The sequence below is a fragment of the Lissotriton vulgaris genome, chromosome 11, assembly GCF_964263255.1.
Source record: "Lissotriton vulgaris chromosome 11, aLisVul1.2, whole genome shotgun sequence".
NCBI classification, from domain to species: Eukaryota; Metazoa; Chordata; class Amphibia; order Caudata; family Salamandridae; genus Lissotriton; species Lissotriton vulgaris.
Window position 1 is genome coordinate 1073625321 of NC_141699.1, and position 20501 is coordinate 1073645821.

The window sequence follows — 20501 nt, forward strand, 5'->3', positions numbered from 1 at the left end:
GAATTTTGTTTGTTCTCCTTTAGGGGTGGTCCCCAAGAAGGAGCCAGGTGAGTTCCGACTGATTCATAATTTATCAGCTCCACGTGGTCTTTCTGTAAACGATGCAATAGACCCGGAAGTGTGTTCGGTGCGGTACGCATCCTTCGATGAGGCCGTAGCCATTTTGAATCGCCTGGGGCCCGGGGCGCTGATGGCGAAGTCAGATATCGAGTCAGCGTTCCGGTTGCTCCCGGTACACCCAGACGACCAGCGTCTCCTGGGTTTCATGTTTCAGGGTCAGTTTTACATGGATAGGTGTATGCCGATGGGGTGCTCTATATCTTGCGCCTATTTCGAGGAATTCAGTAGTTTTCTACAGTGGGTCTTCACAAAAAAGACGGGTTTCCAACATGTAATGCATTACCTTGATGATTTTTTGTTCCTTGGGGCAGCCGGGGATCTCGAATGTGGCCAGGCCTTGGCCGAATTTTGTGTTTTAATGAAGCAGTTTGGTGTGCCATTGGCACCAGGTAAGACGGTGGGTCCTGCGACTTGCCTCGAGTTTCTGGGGATCGAGTTAGACTCCAGTGAGGGTTGTTTTCGTTTACCAGCTGACAAAGTGTTGAAGTTCAGGGCAGCCTTGCAAATGTGTATAAGTGGATCTAAAGTTACGCTGCATCAATTACAGCAGTTAGTTGGACAGTTGAATTTTGCCCTGAGGGTTATACCAATGGCCCGCCCCTTTTCCCGTTCGATTGCCCAAGCTATGGTCGGCCTAAAGGAGGGTCATCATCGCACGAGACTATCGGCTGAGGTCCGCCAGGACATGCGCATTTGGTTGGCATTTCTGGCGGATTTCAATGGTCGAGTTGTCTGGAACAAACCGGCCGTGTCCTCTGAAGAGCTGGGGCTATGGACAGATTCGGCAGGTAGCATGGGTTTTGGTGCCATCTTCGGCACAAAATGGTCGGCACAAAGGTGGCCGGCATGGTGGCATGACAATGGATTGACAAGTAATATTGCTTTCCTGGAACTTTTCCCCATTTTGGTGGCCCGAAGGGTTCAAAGATCACTCTGTGGTATTTTGGTCTGACAATATGACCGTGGTCGAGTGTATCAATAGCCAGGCAGCACGATGCAAACTGATTTTGAGACTGCTCAAAGAAATTGTTTTACTGTGTATGCAGCTGAATGTGCTATTCAGAGCTAGACATGTCCCGGGGGTAATGAACCAGGCGGCTGATGCACTGTCTCGTTTTCATATGCAGGCTTTCTCGGGTTTCCTTCCCACAGCGGACCCGGAGCCGGCACCCTTTCCCGAAGCTCTCTGGTCTCTCGGTGCCCCGAACTTCGTCACCTCGTGGGAGAGAGTTTAGCACCAAGGACGAGGAAGGCATATGAAGGGGCGTTCCGGTCCTATTTAGCCTTTTTGGGGACTGATAGAGAGGGGCTTTGGGGCCACGAGGAATGGGTAGTGAATTTTATGATGTCCTTGCGTAGGGCTGGGATATCGGTGGCGACGGCCCAGAGGCATCGTGCTGCCATTTCCTTTGTTGCCAGGGCTCATGGTATCCAGGACCCGACAGCGTCTTTCGTTGTACAGAAAGCGCTGCGTGGGTGGCAACGCCTTGAGGGTCGCAGAGTAGATGAGAGGCGCCCGATAGGTTTGGATAGGTTGGCCCAGTTGTTGGCCACACTCCCTGCCACATGTTCATCTCAGTTTGAGACGGTGTTGTTCCGGGCCGCTTTTACGCTGGCATTTCATGGGGCGATGCGGGTAAGCGAGTTGGTGGCAAGGAACAAACAGGATGTGACGGGGGGTTTGTGCCAGGAACACGTTCAGATCAGAGGAGAGACAATGACTGTATCCTTTGTCAGGTCCAAGACCGATCAAGGTGGGATGGGTAACTGCATAATCATACGCAGGATTCCCGGGTCCTCCATGTGTCCGGTAAAGTGTTTAGAAGACTACCTAGCACGAAGGGTGGCATCATGGGGGGGGACCTTGTTGAGACACGCGGACGCCACCCCACTGACAAAATTTCAGTTTCAGCGGGTGCTTGCAATGTCAATTGCCGCTGCGGGCTTGAACCCGGGCGAGTTTGGGACCCATTCCTTTCGGATAGGGGCTGCTACAGAAGCTACAGCTAGGGGTCTTAATGTTGAACAAGTGAAACGAGTGGGGCGTTGGTCCTCCAATTGTTATAAGAGGTATGTGCGGTTGCACATGTTGTGAAGCTGTAATGATGTACTGACGCTTCCTGTTTTTGTTTGGTTTTCAGTTGCGCAAGCCTACGAGGCGGGGCGGACTATGCAGTCGACCCAACACCGGGCCAGTGGTCAGACATCACCGGCTGTGAAAAAGGAGGTGTGGGTCGTGGGCCACTCATACGTGAGGCGTGCCGCGGACGTATTCAAAGCAGGTGACATGATTCACGTAGCTGGGGAATACGGGTACAGTGTGTCCTTCTACGGAAGAGGCGGTCTCTGTATTGACCAGTTTCAAGCATTCTTCGAGGGTTTGTTAGGGCGGAAGAGGTCACCGCGGTCTATAGTCATAGTACATCTAGGGGGCAATGATTTGGTCACCACCGGTAGACGACTTCTCCTGGAGGCAATGCTTTCCACTGTAAGTTGGTTGGCGAGGAGAGTTCCGGGGTGCACAATTGCGTGGTCCCATATGATCCCACGAAAGGTGTGGCGGGGGGCTATTTCTGTTCCTGCTTTGAATCATTCTGTTAGAAAGCTTAATAACAAAATGAGTAGGTTGTTCCGTTCCAGGACATTGCATTCTATTTCGCATGGCTGTATTAATGATGACAGTATGTATTTGGGGGATGGTGTGCATTTGTCTCGGGTGGGGAATGAGTTACTCATAGGAGACCTCTTAGCATGGTTAAAAACGTTATAACATGACCTTTAGGTAGGAGCTTTGTGGGGGGTCCGGATAGCCGGTCAACTATCCGGCCTGTGGCGGTAAGGTCATGATCGGTGAGCACTAATTGGAAGATCCCTATGAGTGGGCGTCACCCAACACGGATGGGAGCGCTCGGGAGAGGTGGCCATTGGCCCCTCAACGGGGAGGCGGTCCCTTCTAAGGATGGGTCGCCGAAAGAAAGGAAAGGCGGTCAAGGCCCCTTCCTGTGTAGGAGGGGTTACAGCCCCCTCCTGTGGAATTTCCCGGGGCCAGTGACGTCTGCGACGGCAGATGTGGTAAGTTGTGCGGGGTTTGGGGGGGGTCTACGCTACCTTCTAGATACCTCACACGAGTCCTCGAACGACCTTTAAGTGGCGTCGAGTTTTATTGGTGCCCCCGTCAAGTCAAGGGAAATTGGTAGTTGCACTTGAGGTACGCCTCTGTGCTGTCGCCCCTCCCAAGTGGGGGGGGTATTTCTGGTTAGGGATCTTGACACCGGTTACGACCTTGCCGTTGGCCCTTAAACGTTAGGATGTACAATTTCAAAATTGCAAGTCAATGTTTTGTAGGATGTTAGTTCGGCTAGGAGAACCTCTGTATTAGAGAATCTGTTAAGGTTAGCCAAACATCGCAATGTGGTAATGAAATTGTACATTAATATGAAACTGTTGATTTAATGTTTTAATTTTGTTTTAATAAATACGGCCGGGAGGGTCACTCCCTCCCTCTTCCAAAAACTTCAAGAACTGTTTCCGGTTTCCCTCCTTTGGGGGATTGTGTTGAGAGGGGGTGGCGGGTATCTCAGCCATATGGAAAGGGGCGACCACTCGGTCCCCCCGAACTTATGTCAGAGTACCACGATCCCCCCGGGAAGCCATCTTGGGCGGGAAGCGAGTCTCGGCTGGTATGCCCGAAGCGGCGTAGCCGGGGCGCGCTTTTTCCCGCCCAAGAGTGGGCTGGCCTAGACACTGACGCGGCTGGCCACGCCCTCGGGGCAGGCCGGGGCGGGGTTACGCCCGCCCTGAAGACGGATAAAAGAGGACGCAAGACCAGAAGGCATCCTCTTGTTCCTGTGCTCTGAAGCTGCACCTCCTCGCTGCATGTGAGCTCGAGACGGGACGAAGAGCCAATTTTGACCCACCCACCAGCCTCTGAGGACAGCCAGTTGTTTTGAATAAAAGTTGATGGATAATTCTAAATTCGTTACAGGTTGTGGTATTATCGTGTTGATTTTGAGTATGTAATAAAGAATGGTCTATGTCATTTATGTTTTATGATTAAAGAAATTCGGCTTTAGCGTTCATGTAAAAGCATGCTTTTAATACGCTCGTAGTAGCCAATGTTTTTTGGTTTTAGTTTAGTAGGTTAGTTAGCATTGTCGTATTTATTTTGGTCGGGCGGTAAGGTCATGATCGGTGAGCACTAATTGGAAGATCCCTATGAGTGGGCGTCACCCAACACGGATGGGAGCGCTCGGGAGAGGTGGCCATTGGCCCCTCAACGGGGAGGCAGTCCCTTCTAAGGATGGGTCGCCGAAAGAAAGGAAAGGCGGTCAAGGCCCCTTCCTGTGTAGGAGGGGTTACAGCCCCCTCCTGTGGAATTTCCCGGGGCCAGTGACGTCTGCGACGGCAGATGTGGTAAGTTGTGCGGGGTTTGGGGGGGGTCTACGCTACCTTCTAGATACCTCACACGAGTCCTCGAACGACATTTAAGTGGCGTCGAGTTTTATTGGTGCCCCCGTCAAGTCAAGGGAAATTGGTAGTTGCACTTGAGGTACGCCTCTGTGCTGTCGCCCCTCCCAAGTGGGGGGGGTATTTCTGGTTAGGGATCTTGACACCGGTTACGACCTTGCCGTTGGCCCTTAAACGTTAGGATGTACAATTTCAAAATTGCAAGTCAATGTTTTGTAGGATGTTAGTTCGGCTAGGAGAACCTCTGTATTAGAGAATCTGTTAAGGTTAGCCAAACATCGCAATGTGGTAATGAAATTGTACATTAATATGAAACTGTTGATTTAATGTTTTAATTTTGTTTTAATAAATACGGCCGGGAGGGTCACTCCCTCCCTCTTCCAAAAACTTCAAGAACTGTTTCCGGTTTCCCTCCTTTGGGGAATTGTGTTGAGAGGGGGTGGCGGGTATCTCAGCCATATAGGTTTGAAGAAGATGTTGCAAGCCTTATATGCCCGCTGTGAAATGAATTTCCTGACTATTAATGTATAATTATAAACCCAACACCAGGAGCAGTAGTTATGTTAAAGCAGCTAGAAAAGCTTGAAATTGTTATTAGAAGTGAGGGGAAAGAGGTCCTAATCCCTTACTTGACAGAAAATGAGCATGGATTTCTTTTTCTTGATTCTTGCCTTTGACAGGGGGAGTGCCCCTAGCCCCCTAGGGTAAGCAGGATTGTTGCAGGTTTGTCTGGGCAAGATTAGTTAAGTCTTAGATATCCTGGAAATAATTCTAATTCCGCAATGGTTTTTTATTTTAGTGATAGTGAATTTATTTGTACTCTATTCGTAAGAGTGGGCAGAAGAGAAACATCCAAATAAAAAACCATTGCGGAATTGGAATTCTTTCCAGGATATCTAAGACTTAACTAATCTTGCCCAGACAAACTTGCAACAGAAAAGCTTGAAATGTATGATGAACTTGATTGAGTTTAGTGAATGATTTTCTATATTGAATTTTTACTCGTTTTAAAGAAGATACTGTATGATGAATGTGAGCATTTTAGAATGAATGTATATATTCTATTTTAGGCCTCATTTTAAGACGATGTCAGTGTGCATACTTCTATGTGATGTATGTTTCAGAAGCAAAATATTTAACATCTCAATGCTGCCCCAGAATGTGCAGAAATGCACTTTCCTGTAATGTCCTATAGCATGCAAAATGAAACTTGTTTTAGATATATCTCCTTCCAGCTGATCACTGTTCCTTCGAGAAACAAATCAGAAAAAAGAGCCATTTTTTTCTCCTTGTGCAGAACTGCAGCTGTAATTATGCACCGAGATCTGCCTTCCAGTGCCCCTGCTGGATTTGGCAATAGATATTTAAATGTCACAACTTAACTGTAAAACATTATTACACTTCTTCATTCGTTTACAGATGACAAGAGATGTAATAACCGTAGTGTGAAATGGAAATAATGAGCAAGCTCCCTTTTTTATATACATTATAACAGTATTAGCCATCCTGTAATTCCACTCCAATGCCAAGGACAATGTGGAAAAGGGGGTGCCCACATCACACGTCTTTTGGGTAATATTGCTGCTAGTTATTGATCTGAATTTCCTACAGCAGGTGGTTAGGTTTGTTGTGTATTAGTGGTAAGAATGGGGCGCCCTAGAATGCCTCGCTTTTCTGATAACTGAGCACCTCCACTTCCAATTTTCCATCTTTACCTGAAGCAGCTCTTTAGCCTGAACCTCCTATTGTGGTCACTTTCAATCGACTCCACTCCTTTCTGCTTTCTCACCCTATCTTCTCTAACTCCCCACTCGTTCCTTCTATTTACTGTGCCCTCTTGTGACATGCTCTACCCTCACTCTTTAATTTGTTTCTTGGCAAAACTCCCTACTCTCTCTCTATATATGCTAGTCGACTGCATTCCTTTTGGAAAGTACTCTTCATAACTTTACGTAACTGACCTCTAAACACTTGTAACTAAATAAAAAAAAATTGAGAATACACACCACACTGCTACGCCCTCCTCTGCCCCATGACTGAAGGCACATAAGCACACTCCTCCCACCCTGCAGTTTCCATGTGCTGAGTGCATTTCTATAGTTTCTAGCCACAATCTTAGTGATGCCTCAAGGCACCACTCATCAAAGCAATGAGAGAAAAGCAAAATTATCTATTAGTGAATTTTATTTACAAAAAATAAGTTCACAAGAAGAATTAGACAAACATACATGAAATAACACAGCACTGACTCTGGCCAGCCCTAATTTATAAGTTAAGAGGATGTAACTGAGCAGTGGTCTAGGTGTGGGTAATGTCTTATTGTTCTCTTTCTGACCATGTAGCCCATCTCTCATACCTACCTTACTCTGCAGAAGAGAGACACTGTGTTAACCCCATGCCTCTCTTCCATCTTCTTCTGCAAGATACATCCTCAGTGGGTCATGAACGCTCTTTATTTTGTGTTGGATACTTCTTACTGATCATGTTGTCTCTTTTTTGTAGCTTTCATAATTGTTGATTTTTGGGGATTTCACTAATCTTTCTATCAAAATCAGGTCCTGGGGTTCATGTATCAGCATCTGAATATTTGCTGTATTTCTATTACAACAGCAATGGATAGGTACCTATTGCCTTGTGTGGTTCCCCACATCAGTGATCCCTTTGAAGTCCATGAGGTAGTATCAGTTTGGGTTGGTGGGTGGGTGATTGTCCAAGGTCATGGTAATCCCACAAACCTGAATATCTGTTAGATATCTAGCAAGCATATGATCCCACTTAGCCTAGCTAAGTTTTAAAAAAAGACAACAATAATTGGGGTAGAGCCTGCTTTGCCCCTAGAAAAAACATTAAAACTGAATACTCTATTCCCTATAACTTCCAGGTACCAATTTTAGTTTTTAGCTCCAATACTGTCAGAAAGTCTGGGGAGGAGCAGTCACAGGTGAACAAGCTTGAAGAATGAGAGATTCTCCAACAGTTTGTCAGAAGACCTGTCATAGTTATAGATTAAAACACATGGAAGGTCATCTGCAAATGTGTTAGCAGTATTGAATAATTTAGCAAAATAAAACGGCTGCTGTTGTGGCGAAAGTACTTCAATTAATATACACCTATTGTAGGGAGGTATAAGATGGTGCCAGGAGGACATTGCTACTGTACCTAAAACAATTCTGTATTATGGGCCCTTTCTTTGGTCCAGGGGCCCCCTCTGCTTAGCGTGGTACAACACAGATCCTATATGGCTGAGGCAGCAGTGATCCACCGAAAATAGGCTCCATGCTAACATTCTTCACCCCTTCGGGAAGCCGGAAGGTGAAGGCACGAAGGAGGCTTGTGAAGAAGATGAAGAGCTCGATCCTGGCCAGCGTCTCCCCTAAACAAACACGGTGGCCTGTAAATGATGGACAAGAAAGTTGCAGTCAATTCTCCGCAATAACATGTGTGAAGGCATACCTCTGATGTGGAGGTGGGTGAGGTGCACAGGAGCAGACATGGGGAAGCTGCAGTGCGATAACTCAAAACAGCTTTGAATGCAGGAAAGCATCTCTCTATATCCAGATTTTGTCAGAGATTTACTATGATTTGGTTTCGGGTATGTCCATTTTATGGCGCAGCCAAGATGCAAAATCCTTTTTGGTATTTACTAAGCAATGCAACATTTGTTTTAGTGGCTTTGCATTGTTTAGTAATTAAAAAGTGACAGCAAGGCAGTGCTATGTCCTGCCTTGTGTTATTTTGCATTGAAAAGGTGTCACATGGGTGGAGCATGGGCTATCCCATGCATCCGCCCAAGTATTTTGATGCAAACCCAAATTTACAACTACCTGTAATCCTGGGTTCACATCAAAAGGGTGTGCCTAACCAAGAGAGGCATAACAAGGATAAATATTGTTATTTCTCCTTGTTTGGAAATGGAAATGGAAATGGAATAGATCTTATAATGCGCTACTAAGCCCAAAGGCATCAAGGCGCCTAACAAAAAGAAATCAAAATAACCATATAATCAGCACTGCGGATATGCCATTGAGAATAGCCATGTTTTCAAAGCTTTCCGGAAATTAAGGACTGACGATTGAGATTTAATTTCTATAGGGAGGCTGTTCCACAGCTTGGGGGCTACTGTTGAGAAAGCCGCCCCCCCCCCCACCCCGCCCCATTTACTTCTTCGGACCAGGGGCACCACCAACAAGCTCTTTGTAGAAGAGCGAAGGGCTCTATCCGGGACGTAGGTGCGTAGCAATTTCCTCACACCATCAGCCCCTTTGCCAGTAAACGCACCATAGGTCAGACAGAGAGTCTGTTTCGTCCTCTTTCCATGTGGGTTGCATTCTGCAGCACACATAGAAAGAGGAATATGACTCTAAAGATTGTTTTGTACAGGAAGGTATTCCTTCCATCCCAAAAATAGTCCTGCTCTTTAACAAAAGCATCCTTTGCTTTGACTCTAGGCAGCCTCAAGAGCTCCAGTGCAGAGAGAGGTGACGTTCTCCATATCTTAAAAGAAATGGCACTAATGAGTGCTCTCCCCTTCTTGCAATGCAGAGCAGTATCTCTGCTTGCCATTCTATGCTGTGTAAACTTTTGATAGATTTGCCCATTTTTGCAATGGTTTCCTTGCTTGGACTCTCAGGTCTGTTCTAATGGGAAATTGTCCTTTCATGAATAGGCCTTACTGTGCTTTCTCCAGAATATAAACTTCTTGCAGCAATATATTTTAACCATCTAACTTTTTTAAACTATACAAACATCTTTAGGTTACATGTTCAAATCTTCAGAATTGACTCAGATAGCCTGAATCTTGAGTGGAAATTGGGGTAAAATAGGAAACAGGTTGAAAGCAAAGTAGTTACCATAAATAATAAGAATTGTCCTTGAGAATTGTTCCAAGCAAAACTTCAGAGTTGGGAAGGAAGGCTGGTAGGACAGGGAGAGTACGCCATACAACAATTACTGCTCACCTGGCAAATTTGTTTTTACAACTCGCACTTTGTAAAAGCTGGTGAAATTTGAGGTGTGAAAAATAGTAACATTCCAAATTCTCAGTTTGGAATATTGGGATTACCAGTTACCCCTCTTTGCAGCCTCTAGAACTCAGAATACAAGAATAATATTGCACAGTGGAAAACTGGACCTGCAGTATCTGCATCCCCTCAGCAGTATTCCCACTCCTTGAGAAAGGCGAGGGATGTTGCACCAATCCTCACTCCTAACCCACACTTGGAAAAAATAGTGGATATAGCTATTAGCTGTCCCTATGTATAAATTGGACCTCCCTGGCCCAACTCCAATGTAAATCAGATAATGGGTGGGATACTGGACAAACTCTTCAACTCATAGGGCCCATTTCCTCCACCACCGCTTCGGAAGGTGGGGAATGAATGTGCCGGCCCCAGGAAAGTCTAAGGGTGAAAAACCTTTTTAGTGGAATCTCTCCCTCACAGGTGAAACAGGCCAAGTAGAAAGCTGTATGTTTGTGTGTATGTAGAACTTATATTGCAGCAGTCTAGCTGGAAAGAAAAGGTCTCTGCAGACATATGTATAAACAAAAGGGGCAATGTTGGAAGAATGGCATTTCTTAAGAAGTGTGATGTCAATCTTAACTACTGAGGATCAATACATTTAATGGACCCTTTTAAAAAGAATGCATACACTTTACTCCTTGGACCAGGACACAAATCTGCTTCTGCATAAGTCAGACCTAAACGATGCATTGCTTCTCAGATCAAGACCCCAAAAGACAAGTGGAATAGTGACTTTCAGTTATGATTTACTTATAAGGCAACTATTTATGTACTTCTCTAGGACAATATGTGGAGGTTTTTCCTATGATATCACATGTAATATTATTATGATGACCTTATTTACTATAGAAGAAAAACTAAAACCTCACACTAGTCATGGAGATGCATTTGTTTAAAATCAAAATTGCCAGTACCATATCAACTTAAACAAAAGGTGGAGAGACTTCAGGTGGGTGCAAGGAGGAGGGGAATTAGATTTCTTGATCATAATATATTAGGGGCCTGATTCAGAGTTTGACAACATACCCTGCAAACAAAATCCTCAGTTTGCACAGCTCATTTGGATGCTGGTGGACCTTAAATATTCCATCTACGGAGCCCCGTTTCCTCCATCAATGGAAAACATCTTCTAACAGCCCAACGGGGTAGGGATCACCAGAGGAAAAACATTACACCATTTGCCCAATGTCAAGAGAATGGTGTAATTCCTTTTTTTCCTGTCCATCACGAGGACGGGTAAAGAAACAATAATGACCTGAACGCCCAAGGAGAAAACACCCATGGTGTAGTGTAGAATATATTTTAGTTATTTAGAAAACATTTTTTAGAAACAAACTCCTGCCTGGTAGTTTGTTTCTGAAAAACTAAAAATAATTGTCAAGATTGTGGACAGATATTCAAACTGACAGCAGCCATCCACCAATGTTTTATGGCATTGAAAGGAACCACCATGACAGCGGTTGCCTTCAAGGTACGGCGATGACCACTTGGCCACGTCTAAATTTGGTGGATGAAGTACCATTAACATGAAGAAGGTAATGTTCTCCAATCTCCTAGATGAACACTACTCTGTCTGCCAAACTCTGAATCAGGCATTAAATCTCTTGAATCATGACTTGGTGTACCTGCAGAAAAGGCTAAGAAGGCCTCCTTGTTCATGAACTTCCATTCTTTGTCAAGGAAATGTCCTGGATTGAACTGTTGAGGTGTCTCCCAGTGGTCAGGATCACACAGAGCTGAGGAAAGATTAGGTATGATGAGAGAACCCTGGGAGGAAAAAAATAGATTATTACATTAGAATAACAGGCAAAAGAAGTTCCAATTATATAAATTATTTCATACGGCACAACTCTCCCCAAGGTGGGAGAGCTCTAAGCTCGGTTCTGAGAAGGTAGGAGTTGGATGGGTGTCGTAATCTTTCCAGACTCCAAAGCTCATGCAGCCATCTAAGAGAGTTTAATGATGATCATTGAGAGTGTGAAAGGAAGATGACCATCTAGTCATAACATCTCTGAGGAATAGCAAAGAAGAATTCTCAGAGGTAAACCATGATGAAAATAAACATTAGGAAGGCACATCAAAATTGATAGTGGTCCAAGGGAATTCAATATCTTTGAGAAACCAGGGAGAACCCCTAAGGAAATACACCAATATGTCTACTATGATCTCCTTTTTAAAGGTCATCTGTTTGATGGGCTTGGCTCTTTGGCAGCTCTAGCTGACTTGTTGGATAATATTGTTTAGAGAATACCTTTATCAAGATCCCTTTCATGGAGCAAGTAAGAGTGTGGAGATGGGAGCTGATTTAGAAAAGTTATGGCCAGATACTCTCTGGTAGGATTCTTTGGGGTATGTGGCGTTCAGTTCATAAAAATGTTGGAAAGGTGAACTCAACATTAGAAAATGCATTTGATTTTTGGCACTCCTTAGTAACAAAAGGGGTCTTCAAGGTACGACCAGTAATGCTAACTGAAAAAGAGGTGGTGGAACAGGAATGATGTGGTATAACATTCAAGAAGAAGCATACACATAGATTTCCAGAAGGAAGTTAATATTATAAAGCAACTACTTTGGAGATAAATCACAGCTAGTATAGATGTTCATGTAGCAGTCCCTGGAAACTAACATGACCCCACCTGTCGAGATGCCACATAAGAATGTTGTAGGAAGGTGGATATCTGACTATGGTTACCCCCAAACTTTTTGCCTGGTGTTTAGCTGGTTTTTGACTTAGTTGGACTGGGATCCTGCTATTCAGGGCCCCAGGCTGATTGCTCTCTCCTTAAAATGGACTCCATGTACCTTAGGTGCATAACACAATTGGAATTGGTTCACCTTATAGGCCCCTGTAACAGTGTACCATAGGTACCCAGGGCATAGGTGTAGCCAAGGCCTACCAGGGGCTGCAGCATGCATTGTGCCACCCCTGGCCTGGCCTCCAGATTTGACACAACTGGCTGATCACTCAGCTGAGGTAAGTTGGTGTAATCACCTCTTACTTAGATATAGTATCCCTATATCTAACCTTAAACTGGACACATGTTAACCTGTAAGCCATTCCTATGGAAGGCCCCTGCAATCCTGGGGGCAGAGTGCGTGGTTACATGTGAGATGGTGCTCTAGCATGAGCTGAGCCTGTCTGCAGCTGTCGGGAACCACTCCCTAAGCTGTTCCGGGATATTGCCATACCATATACTCTTAAGTGCATTATAATCCTCGCGGTTATATGCTATCTTTGGTTTGGCTTTATCAAAACATGTCGAGTAAGGTGTCATACGAATTGGAATACTATCCCCTCGACAGTTCTGTCGAAGGGGATAGCATTCCACCCTTCTAGAGGGACACGACATGTGTGTAGCCTTAACCCCGGTTAAAGTTAACCAGAGCCTCAGCATCACAAAATGGATGCTGCCACCACAGACAAATGTCTGACCTCCTGCTGCTGGGAGTCCTTCCAGCGAGGAGGGCCTGGACAAAGGGTTTCCTGCCTGGGGAGGTGCGAGCACCACCCCAGACAGGGTTTTGTGTATTGGGTAGGACAGGGCTGAATAGATTGAGACATGCCTGGGGCACACAAGGTGTCCCTGTGCATAAGCCAGCCCAAACCGGTTCTGGGGCTTTCCAGCCCCAGTCCTGGCGAGGAGCTGGACAAAGGAGAGGGGGTGTAACCACCCCCCTTCCTGGTCCCACCCATAGGGGAGGGACCTAGCAGGAGATCCACCCCTCAGATTGGAATAAGAGTGGGAGCAGTGCCATTGCACAGCAGATCATCCTGAATCAACTTTACACGAAGAAGAAGACTGGACTTCGACATTCTGCTGCACAGAAGACTGAAGAGAATCTCCCTTGTGGCCTAGGAGTGGCCACCCTGTGAACACAGGTACCAACCAGCAACTCGACGTCTGCTTTGCCGCCGCCTCCCGCCAGAGCCCGAGCCCAGAGCCCAACAAGAACCAGACTTCCAGACCTCTCAGAGCCCGATCCACAGTCCCTGCAAAGAAGGGACCCGTGGAGGCACCGAGTGACGTGGGACCGGACCTCTTGGAAGACACTCGAAAAGCTGACTGCGCAGCTTCTGAGGCATCCTCGACGTTGTGCTTTGGGGACTGAGAACCCCCACCACCGAGCAGCCCTTGCACCGAAGATCAGCCCTCCAGCATCTCCACGATCTGCGTGGGGCCCTTTTGCATTGTGCCACTTGACGCGCCATCCCGGCCACTAGCCACGTGGTCAGCGGCCATCTTGGCGACGAACCCGAAGATTTACACAGCAGGTCTAGTTGCTCCAGACCTACCCAAGCTCCTGTGACAAGGAGCACCCGCTCTGACCTTGCTGGTCCGAGTGTTAAGCATCTTTCAACTTCTGCCTGGCTTGCCTTTGCCAAGGCCTGTTTGCTCCGATCAAGGTGCCGACACCGCCAACAGCGAGAAGCCTGCGTGGGACAGCTCGTGACTGACTCCTGGACGTCCTCGACCCCGGGTATCCACGTGGCTGCAGAAAGAAGCTACCCGACAACGCCTGTTTGCACCCGACATCGCCTGGTTCCAATCTGGTTCCACGGTAGTCACTGGCAAGTGACTTTGAACACTGTCCCCTCTGCTTTCAGGTCTTCACATCTTCAGATCCACCCTTGGATCCACCGGAACTCTTCGCATCGAGCCGCCTGCAGCATCTTCAGCTCCAAGCACCATCGACCAGCGTGACGAAACCCGACACTACTTCGACCCTGTGCACCCGCTTCCTGTGGGTGAGGTAACTCAGCTCTGCCGGTGCTCCTGCACTGGTACACATCCCAAGGGCCTGTGTTTTAAGTTTCAGCTCCGTAGGTCACTCGGAAGGTTCCTAACTTTCTAACTTTGTACTTTTTACGCACCATAGACTTTGCATTGGAAAGTGCGTGCACTTTGAACACTGCACCCGAGTCCCGTGGGCCTTTCCCGACTTAGTCATTGCCAGTCTCAAATAGCTCCAGCGATTCCCAAGGCCCTAGGCCTCTTCCCTTTCCTATTGGTATCTCTTATACCACTTTCTTAGTATATGGTTTAGGTGGCCCCTAGGGCTCATCCATATTGTGCAACTTTTGTGTATTTTAAACTGTCTTGTGATTTAACGCTTGTGCTTCTGTGCTCATAAAGAGTCCAGGGGATTTTATAGTTAATAAATCAATATATATTTTCAATATATATCTGTGTGGTGTCCCTTTCATTTGGTATTCAAGGGGGTTGTGTATGGTATAACAGCTGGCTTCACATGCCTTTCAGAGTTTAGCCTAAGACTGCTTTGTCCACGTTACCACTAGGATAACTGGTCTACAAGGTTGAATTACAACCATCATCATAAGGGTTGCTTGGCATGGTACAAAGTGATCACTAAGAACTAGTGAGCATTATATACCAGGCCAACTTCTCACATTGGTGAGCAGCGGATTGGGATCTGAGCTTGCTGTTGTTTTACCATTACAATCTTTGAGATTATCATTTGAAAGATCATACAGGTACCTGCTAGGTACATATAAAACAAGACTAGTATACTTAAGTTCTACTGAACTTAGTTGTTGTAGAGCAAAGGGAGTAGCACACCCTAGCTACAACTACTAGATAGGTTTAGTAGGTAAACACCAGTGTAGGTAGATTGCAACACATCCACCCACACTAGAGCAATGTCTGGAGCAGAAGGGTCCAGTGGACTTACTCCTGTTGAGAGTGACCCTTCAAGGGCACCATCCAAATTTGCTATTTTTTCCTTTAAGGAATTAAGACAGCTTTGTGTCTTAAGGGGTCTGAAGACAGGGCCTTCCCCTACTACAGACCACCTAAGAGAGCTCTTAGACCAGTCTGAGACTCTAAAGCCCTCTAAGGCAAACCCCACAGGGAATGCTGAAGGAGGCCATCCTTCAGAGGATGACACTGTAGACACCCCTGCCCCTATCATCCTGGTAGATGAGGAAGCCTCCACCACTGGAGCTCCTCAGGTAGATGAAGAGGAAGAGGAGGAAGAGGAGGAGGTGGAAAGCAGTGAGTCAGATGATGACAGAAATAGTCAGGTGCTGGTCAGTAGACTGAACCAGGCTAACTTAAGCTTACTTGGGAATGAATCAGGTAACAACCCATTCAGACCCCCAGGTGGACTTAACCAGAAGCCTAGGAGGAGAAGGACTCACTCAGGTGACTCTGACAACTCCCATGCTTCTAGAGGTTCTCATGGTCACTCCAGAAGGATGATGACTAGCCCTCAGAGAAGGGAACATGAGGCCAAGCTGAGAGAATCTCAAATTAGAGAGGCTGAATTGAGAGTCCAGAGACAAGAGTTAGAAATTGCCCTGGCCCAAGAGAAATTTGCTAGAGCAAGACAGCCTAGAGAGAGTGGATTAGGATCCACTGGTGGCAGCAATATCCAGGAGGATAAAGACAGGTCCTTTGATACAAGAAACCTGAGTAAGATTGTGCCCCCCTACAAAGCTGGGGATGATATCCACAAATGGATGACTGCACTTGAGAGAGCCTGCATGGTACAGCAGATCCCTCAGGAGCAGTGGGCAGCAATCTTGTGGCTCTCCTTTGAAGGTAGAGGCAGAGACAGACTCCTCAAAGTTAGTGATGAGGATTCTAGAAACTACATGGTCCTGAAGAGTGCTCTGATTGATGGGTTAGGCTTAACCACTGAACAGTACAGGTTAATGTTCAGAGATACCCAGAAGACACAGACTCAGGACTGGTCTGAATTTGTTGAGTGTGCCACTAAGGCTCTGGAGGGCTGGTTGCTGGGAAGTAAGGTTACTGACTATACAGGATTGTATAATTTAATTATGAGAGAGCAAATCTTAAGTAATTGTCAAAATCAGTTTCTACATCAGCACCTGGTTGACTCTGATCTGACCTCCCCACAAGAATTGGGTAGGAGGGCAGACAAATGGGTCAGAACCAGGATCAGGCCTAAGAATCAAGGTGGTGACCAAAAGAAAGAGACTACCAAGCCTCAAGAGAAGGGTGGGGATAAAAGTAAGGAAAGTACTTCCCCAGGGCCCCAAAACTCCAAGAATGGGGGTGGGTCCCAAGACACTTCTACAACCCAGAAAAAGCCTTATTGTCATACCTGTAAACAGGTGGGGCATTACAAAACAGATAACTGTTGTCCCAAGAATGGCAATAAGGAGAATATACCTCCAGGTAAGGCTCCAACACCTCCTGTCACTGTTAGCAGTGGTCCCCCAGGTGGTGGGAGCACCCCCAAGAATTTGGGTGGGTTTACTTTTGGAGGACAGGTGGACTCTGGCCTATCCAGGTCCCCTAACTCAGATACTCTTGTCTATGAGACTGGCATGGGGTTTGCCAATTTCACTGCTTGCCCAAACACTTTGAGCAAGTATAGACAGGAGCCCCTCATCAATGGCTTGAAAGTTGAGGCCTTCAGAGACACAGGGGCTAGCATCACCATGGTGGCTGAATGTCTAGTCCCCTCAAGGCAACTTTTACCTGATGCCAAATATCAGGTGACAAACATTGATGGCATATAATCCAATCATCCCATGGCAGTAGTCAATCTTAGCTGGGGAGGTGTCACTGGCACAAAGAGAGTGGCAGTGTCAGCAAACTTGCCTGTAGATTGCCTACTGGGTAATGATTTGGAAATCTCAGCCTGGGCTGAGGTTGAACAGCAAACCCATTCTAGAATGGTAAATCTCCATGGAAAGGTTAGTGGGGCTGTAATGGCTACAGCCCCAATTCAAGATGTCCTTCCTGGAAAGGTTGGGAGGGCTGAGCAAACCTCAGCCCCATCTTTAGATAACCTCCCTCCTGAAAAGAGTAGCAGGGCTGTACTAGTAACAGCCCATACCCAAACTGAGTCTCCTCCTGAAAAGGTTGGTGGGGCTGTGATGGCCACAGCCCAAACTCAAACTGATACATGGGTAGTGAAGCCTGAAATGATGGATCACTCCACCCAAACAGAGAGCATTGAGGAGGAAGAGAAATCTCCCTCCCACCAGACTTTAGGAAAGGATCAGCCTCCTCAGGGAACTGATCTTACCCCTGATGAAGGAACTGTCCCAGAGGTTGTTAGGCCTGGCCTGACAGAGCCTCTGATGGCAGTGGACCCTTCTCAGGAGGGACCCAGTCTGGAGCAGGTAACCTGCCCCTCTCTACCTTGCCTTACTCAGCCCAGGGCTGCAGAGGACAAGAAGGACAGTGAGACCCAAAGGGCCCCCTGTCAAATAAAGCACCCCCATCAACGGATTAGGGGCACCAAAACTAGTAGCCCTAGTGAGGTGCAAACTTTAAAAACTCCTGAGGGATCCCCCTTAAAAGTAGTTAGGGACCTCCCCCAGATGGATATTGTTGGGCAAAGCCAAACCTGGGACCCTAAGGGCCCAAACCTGAACTGTCCCTCCAGTAAGCCAAACAGAGGGACTCAGCCTCCAGCTTTAGGTAGCCAGAGGTTGACCCTGAGAGCACAGTGCAACTCAGTCGGAGAAAGAAAGGCACACATGGTGGAGAGTGATTGGAGGAAGCTGAGCCCTACAGAGGAAACTCACTTCAGTACTCCATCCCAACACCAGCCTTTGACTTTGCAAAGACACACCACAGGTAGAGATTCCCTATGGTGGAGACCCTCAGATACCCTTAGGGTGAGGGATTGCTTAGTGGACCATGAGACAGGGGGTTACCAAGCCAGAGCTGGTACTTCCTTATATGGCCACTTAGGCAATATAGGCTTACCTGGTCAAGGATAGCCTTATCTCCTTTCGTTTGGGGGGGGGGTTATGTAGGAAGGTAGATATCTGACTATGGTTACCCCCAAACTTTTTGCCTGGTGTTTAGCTGGTTTTTGACTTAGTTGGCCTGGGATCCTGCTATTCAGGGCCCCAGGCTGATTGCTCTCTCCTTAAAATGGACTCCATGTACCTTAGGTGCATAACACAATTGGAATTGGTTCACCTTATAGGCCCCTGTAACAGTGTACCATAGGTACCCAGGTCATAGGTGTAGCCAAGGCCTACCAGGGGCTGCAGCATGCATTGTGCCACCCCAGGCCTGGCCTCCAGATTTGACACAACTGGCTGATCACTCAGCTGAGGTAAGTTGGTGTAATCACCTCTTACTTAGATATAGTATCCCTATATCTAACCTTAAACTGGACACATGTTAACCTGTAAGCCATTCCTATGGAAGGCTCCTGCAATCCTGGGGGAAGAGTGCGTGGTTACATGTGAGATGGTGCTCTAGCATGAGCTGAGCCTGTCTGCAGCTGTCGGGAACCACTCCCTAAGCTGTTCCGGGATATTGCCATACCATATACTCTTAAGTGCATTATAATCCTCGCGGTTATATGCTATCTTTGGTTTGGCTTTATCAAAACATGTCGAGTAAGGTGTCATACGAATTGGAATACTATCCCCTCGACAGTTCTGTCGACGGGGATAGCATTCCACCCTTCTAGAGGGACACGACATGTGTGTAGCCTTAACCCCGGTTAAAGTTAACCAGAGCCTCAGCATCACAAAATGGATGCTGCCACCACAGACAAATGTCTGACCTCCTGCTGCTGGGAGTCCTTCCAGCGAGGAGGGCCTGGACAAAGGGTTTCCTGCCTGGGGAGGTGCGAGCACCACCCCAGACAGGGTTTTGTGTATTGGGTAGGACAGGGCTGAATAGATTGAGACATGCCTGGGGCACACAAGGTGTCCCTGTGCATAAGCCAGCCCAAACCGGTTCTGGGGCTTTCCAGCCCCAGTCCTGGCGAGGAGCTGGACAAAGGAGAGGGGGTGTAACCACCCCCCTTCCTGGTCCCACCCATAGGGGAGGGACCTAGCAGGAGATCCACCCCTCAGATTGGAATAAGAGTGGGAGCAGTGCCATTGCACAGCAGATCATCCTGAATCAACTTTACACGAAGAAGAAGACTGGACTTCGACATTCTGCTGCACAGAAGACTGAAGAGAATCTCCCTTGTGGCCTAGGAGTGGCCACCCTGTGAACACAGGTACCAACCAGCAACTCGACGTCTGCTTTGCCGCCGCCTCCCGCCGGAGCCCGAGCCCAGAGCCCAACAAGAACCAGACTTCCAGACTTCTCAGAGCCCGATCCACAGTCCCTGCAAAGAAGGGACCCGTGGAGGCACCGAGTGACGTGGGACCGGACCTCTTGGAAGACACTCGAAAAGCTGACTGCGCAGCTTCTGAGGCATCCTCGACGTTGTGCTTTGGGGACTGAGAACCCCCACCACCGAGCAGCCCTTGCACTGAAGATCAGCCCTCCAGTATCTCCACGATCTGCGTGGGGCCCTTTTGCATTGTGCCACTTGACGCGCCATCCCGGCCACTAGCCACGTGGTCAGCGGCCATCTTGGTGACGAACCCGAAGATTTACACAGCAGGTCTGGTTGCTCCAGACGTACCCAAGCTCCTGTGAAAAGGAGCACCCGCTCTGACCTTGCTGGTCCGAGTGTTAAGCATCTTTCAACTTCTGCCTGGCTTGCCTTTGCCAAGGCCTGTTTGCTCCGATCAAGGTGCCGACACCACCAACAGCGAGAAGCCTGCGTGGGACAGCTCGTGACCGACTCCTGGACGTCCTCGACCCCGGGTATCCACGTGGCTGCAGAAAGAAGCTACCCGACAACGCCTGTTTGCACCCGACATCGCCTGGTTCCAATCTGGTTCCACGGTAGTCACTGGCAAGTGACTTTGAACACTGTCCCCTCTGCTTTCAGGTCTTCACATCTTCAGATCCACGCTTGGATCCACCGGAACTCTTCGCATCGAGCCGCCTGCAGCATCTTCAGCTCCAAGCACCATCGACCAGCGTGACGAAACCCGACACTACTTCGACCCTGTGCACCCGCTTCCTGTGGGTGAGGTAACTCAGCTCCGCCGGTGCTCCTGCACTGGTACACATCCCA

General features: G+C 47.5%; 1 protein-coding gene across 2 annotated transcripts in view; it reads right to left on the minus strand.

The window, feature by feature from the left end:
* Positions 1-6758: 6758 nt before the first annotated feature.
* LOC147684130 (cytochrome P450 2J4-like) overlaps positions 6759-20501 on the minus strand; it is a 148886-nt gene continuing 135143 nt past the window's right edge. For both annotated transcript variants that reach the window (XM_086944520.1, XM_086944519.1), the window contains 2 exons: positions 11234-11375; positions 6759-7978 (listed from right to left, as the gene is read on the minus strand). In XM_086944520.1, coding sequence (XP_086800646.1) covers positions 7800-7978; positions 11234-11375 — 321 coding nt within the window. In that variant the 3' untranslated portion in view covers positions 6759-7799. The remainder of the gene's footprint in view (positions 7979-11233; positions 11376-20501) is intronic.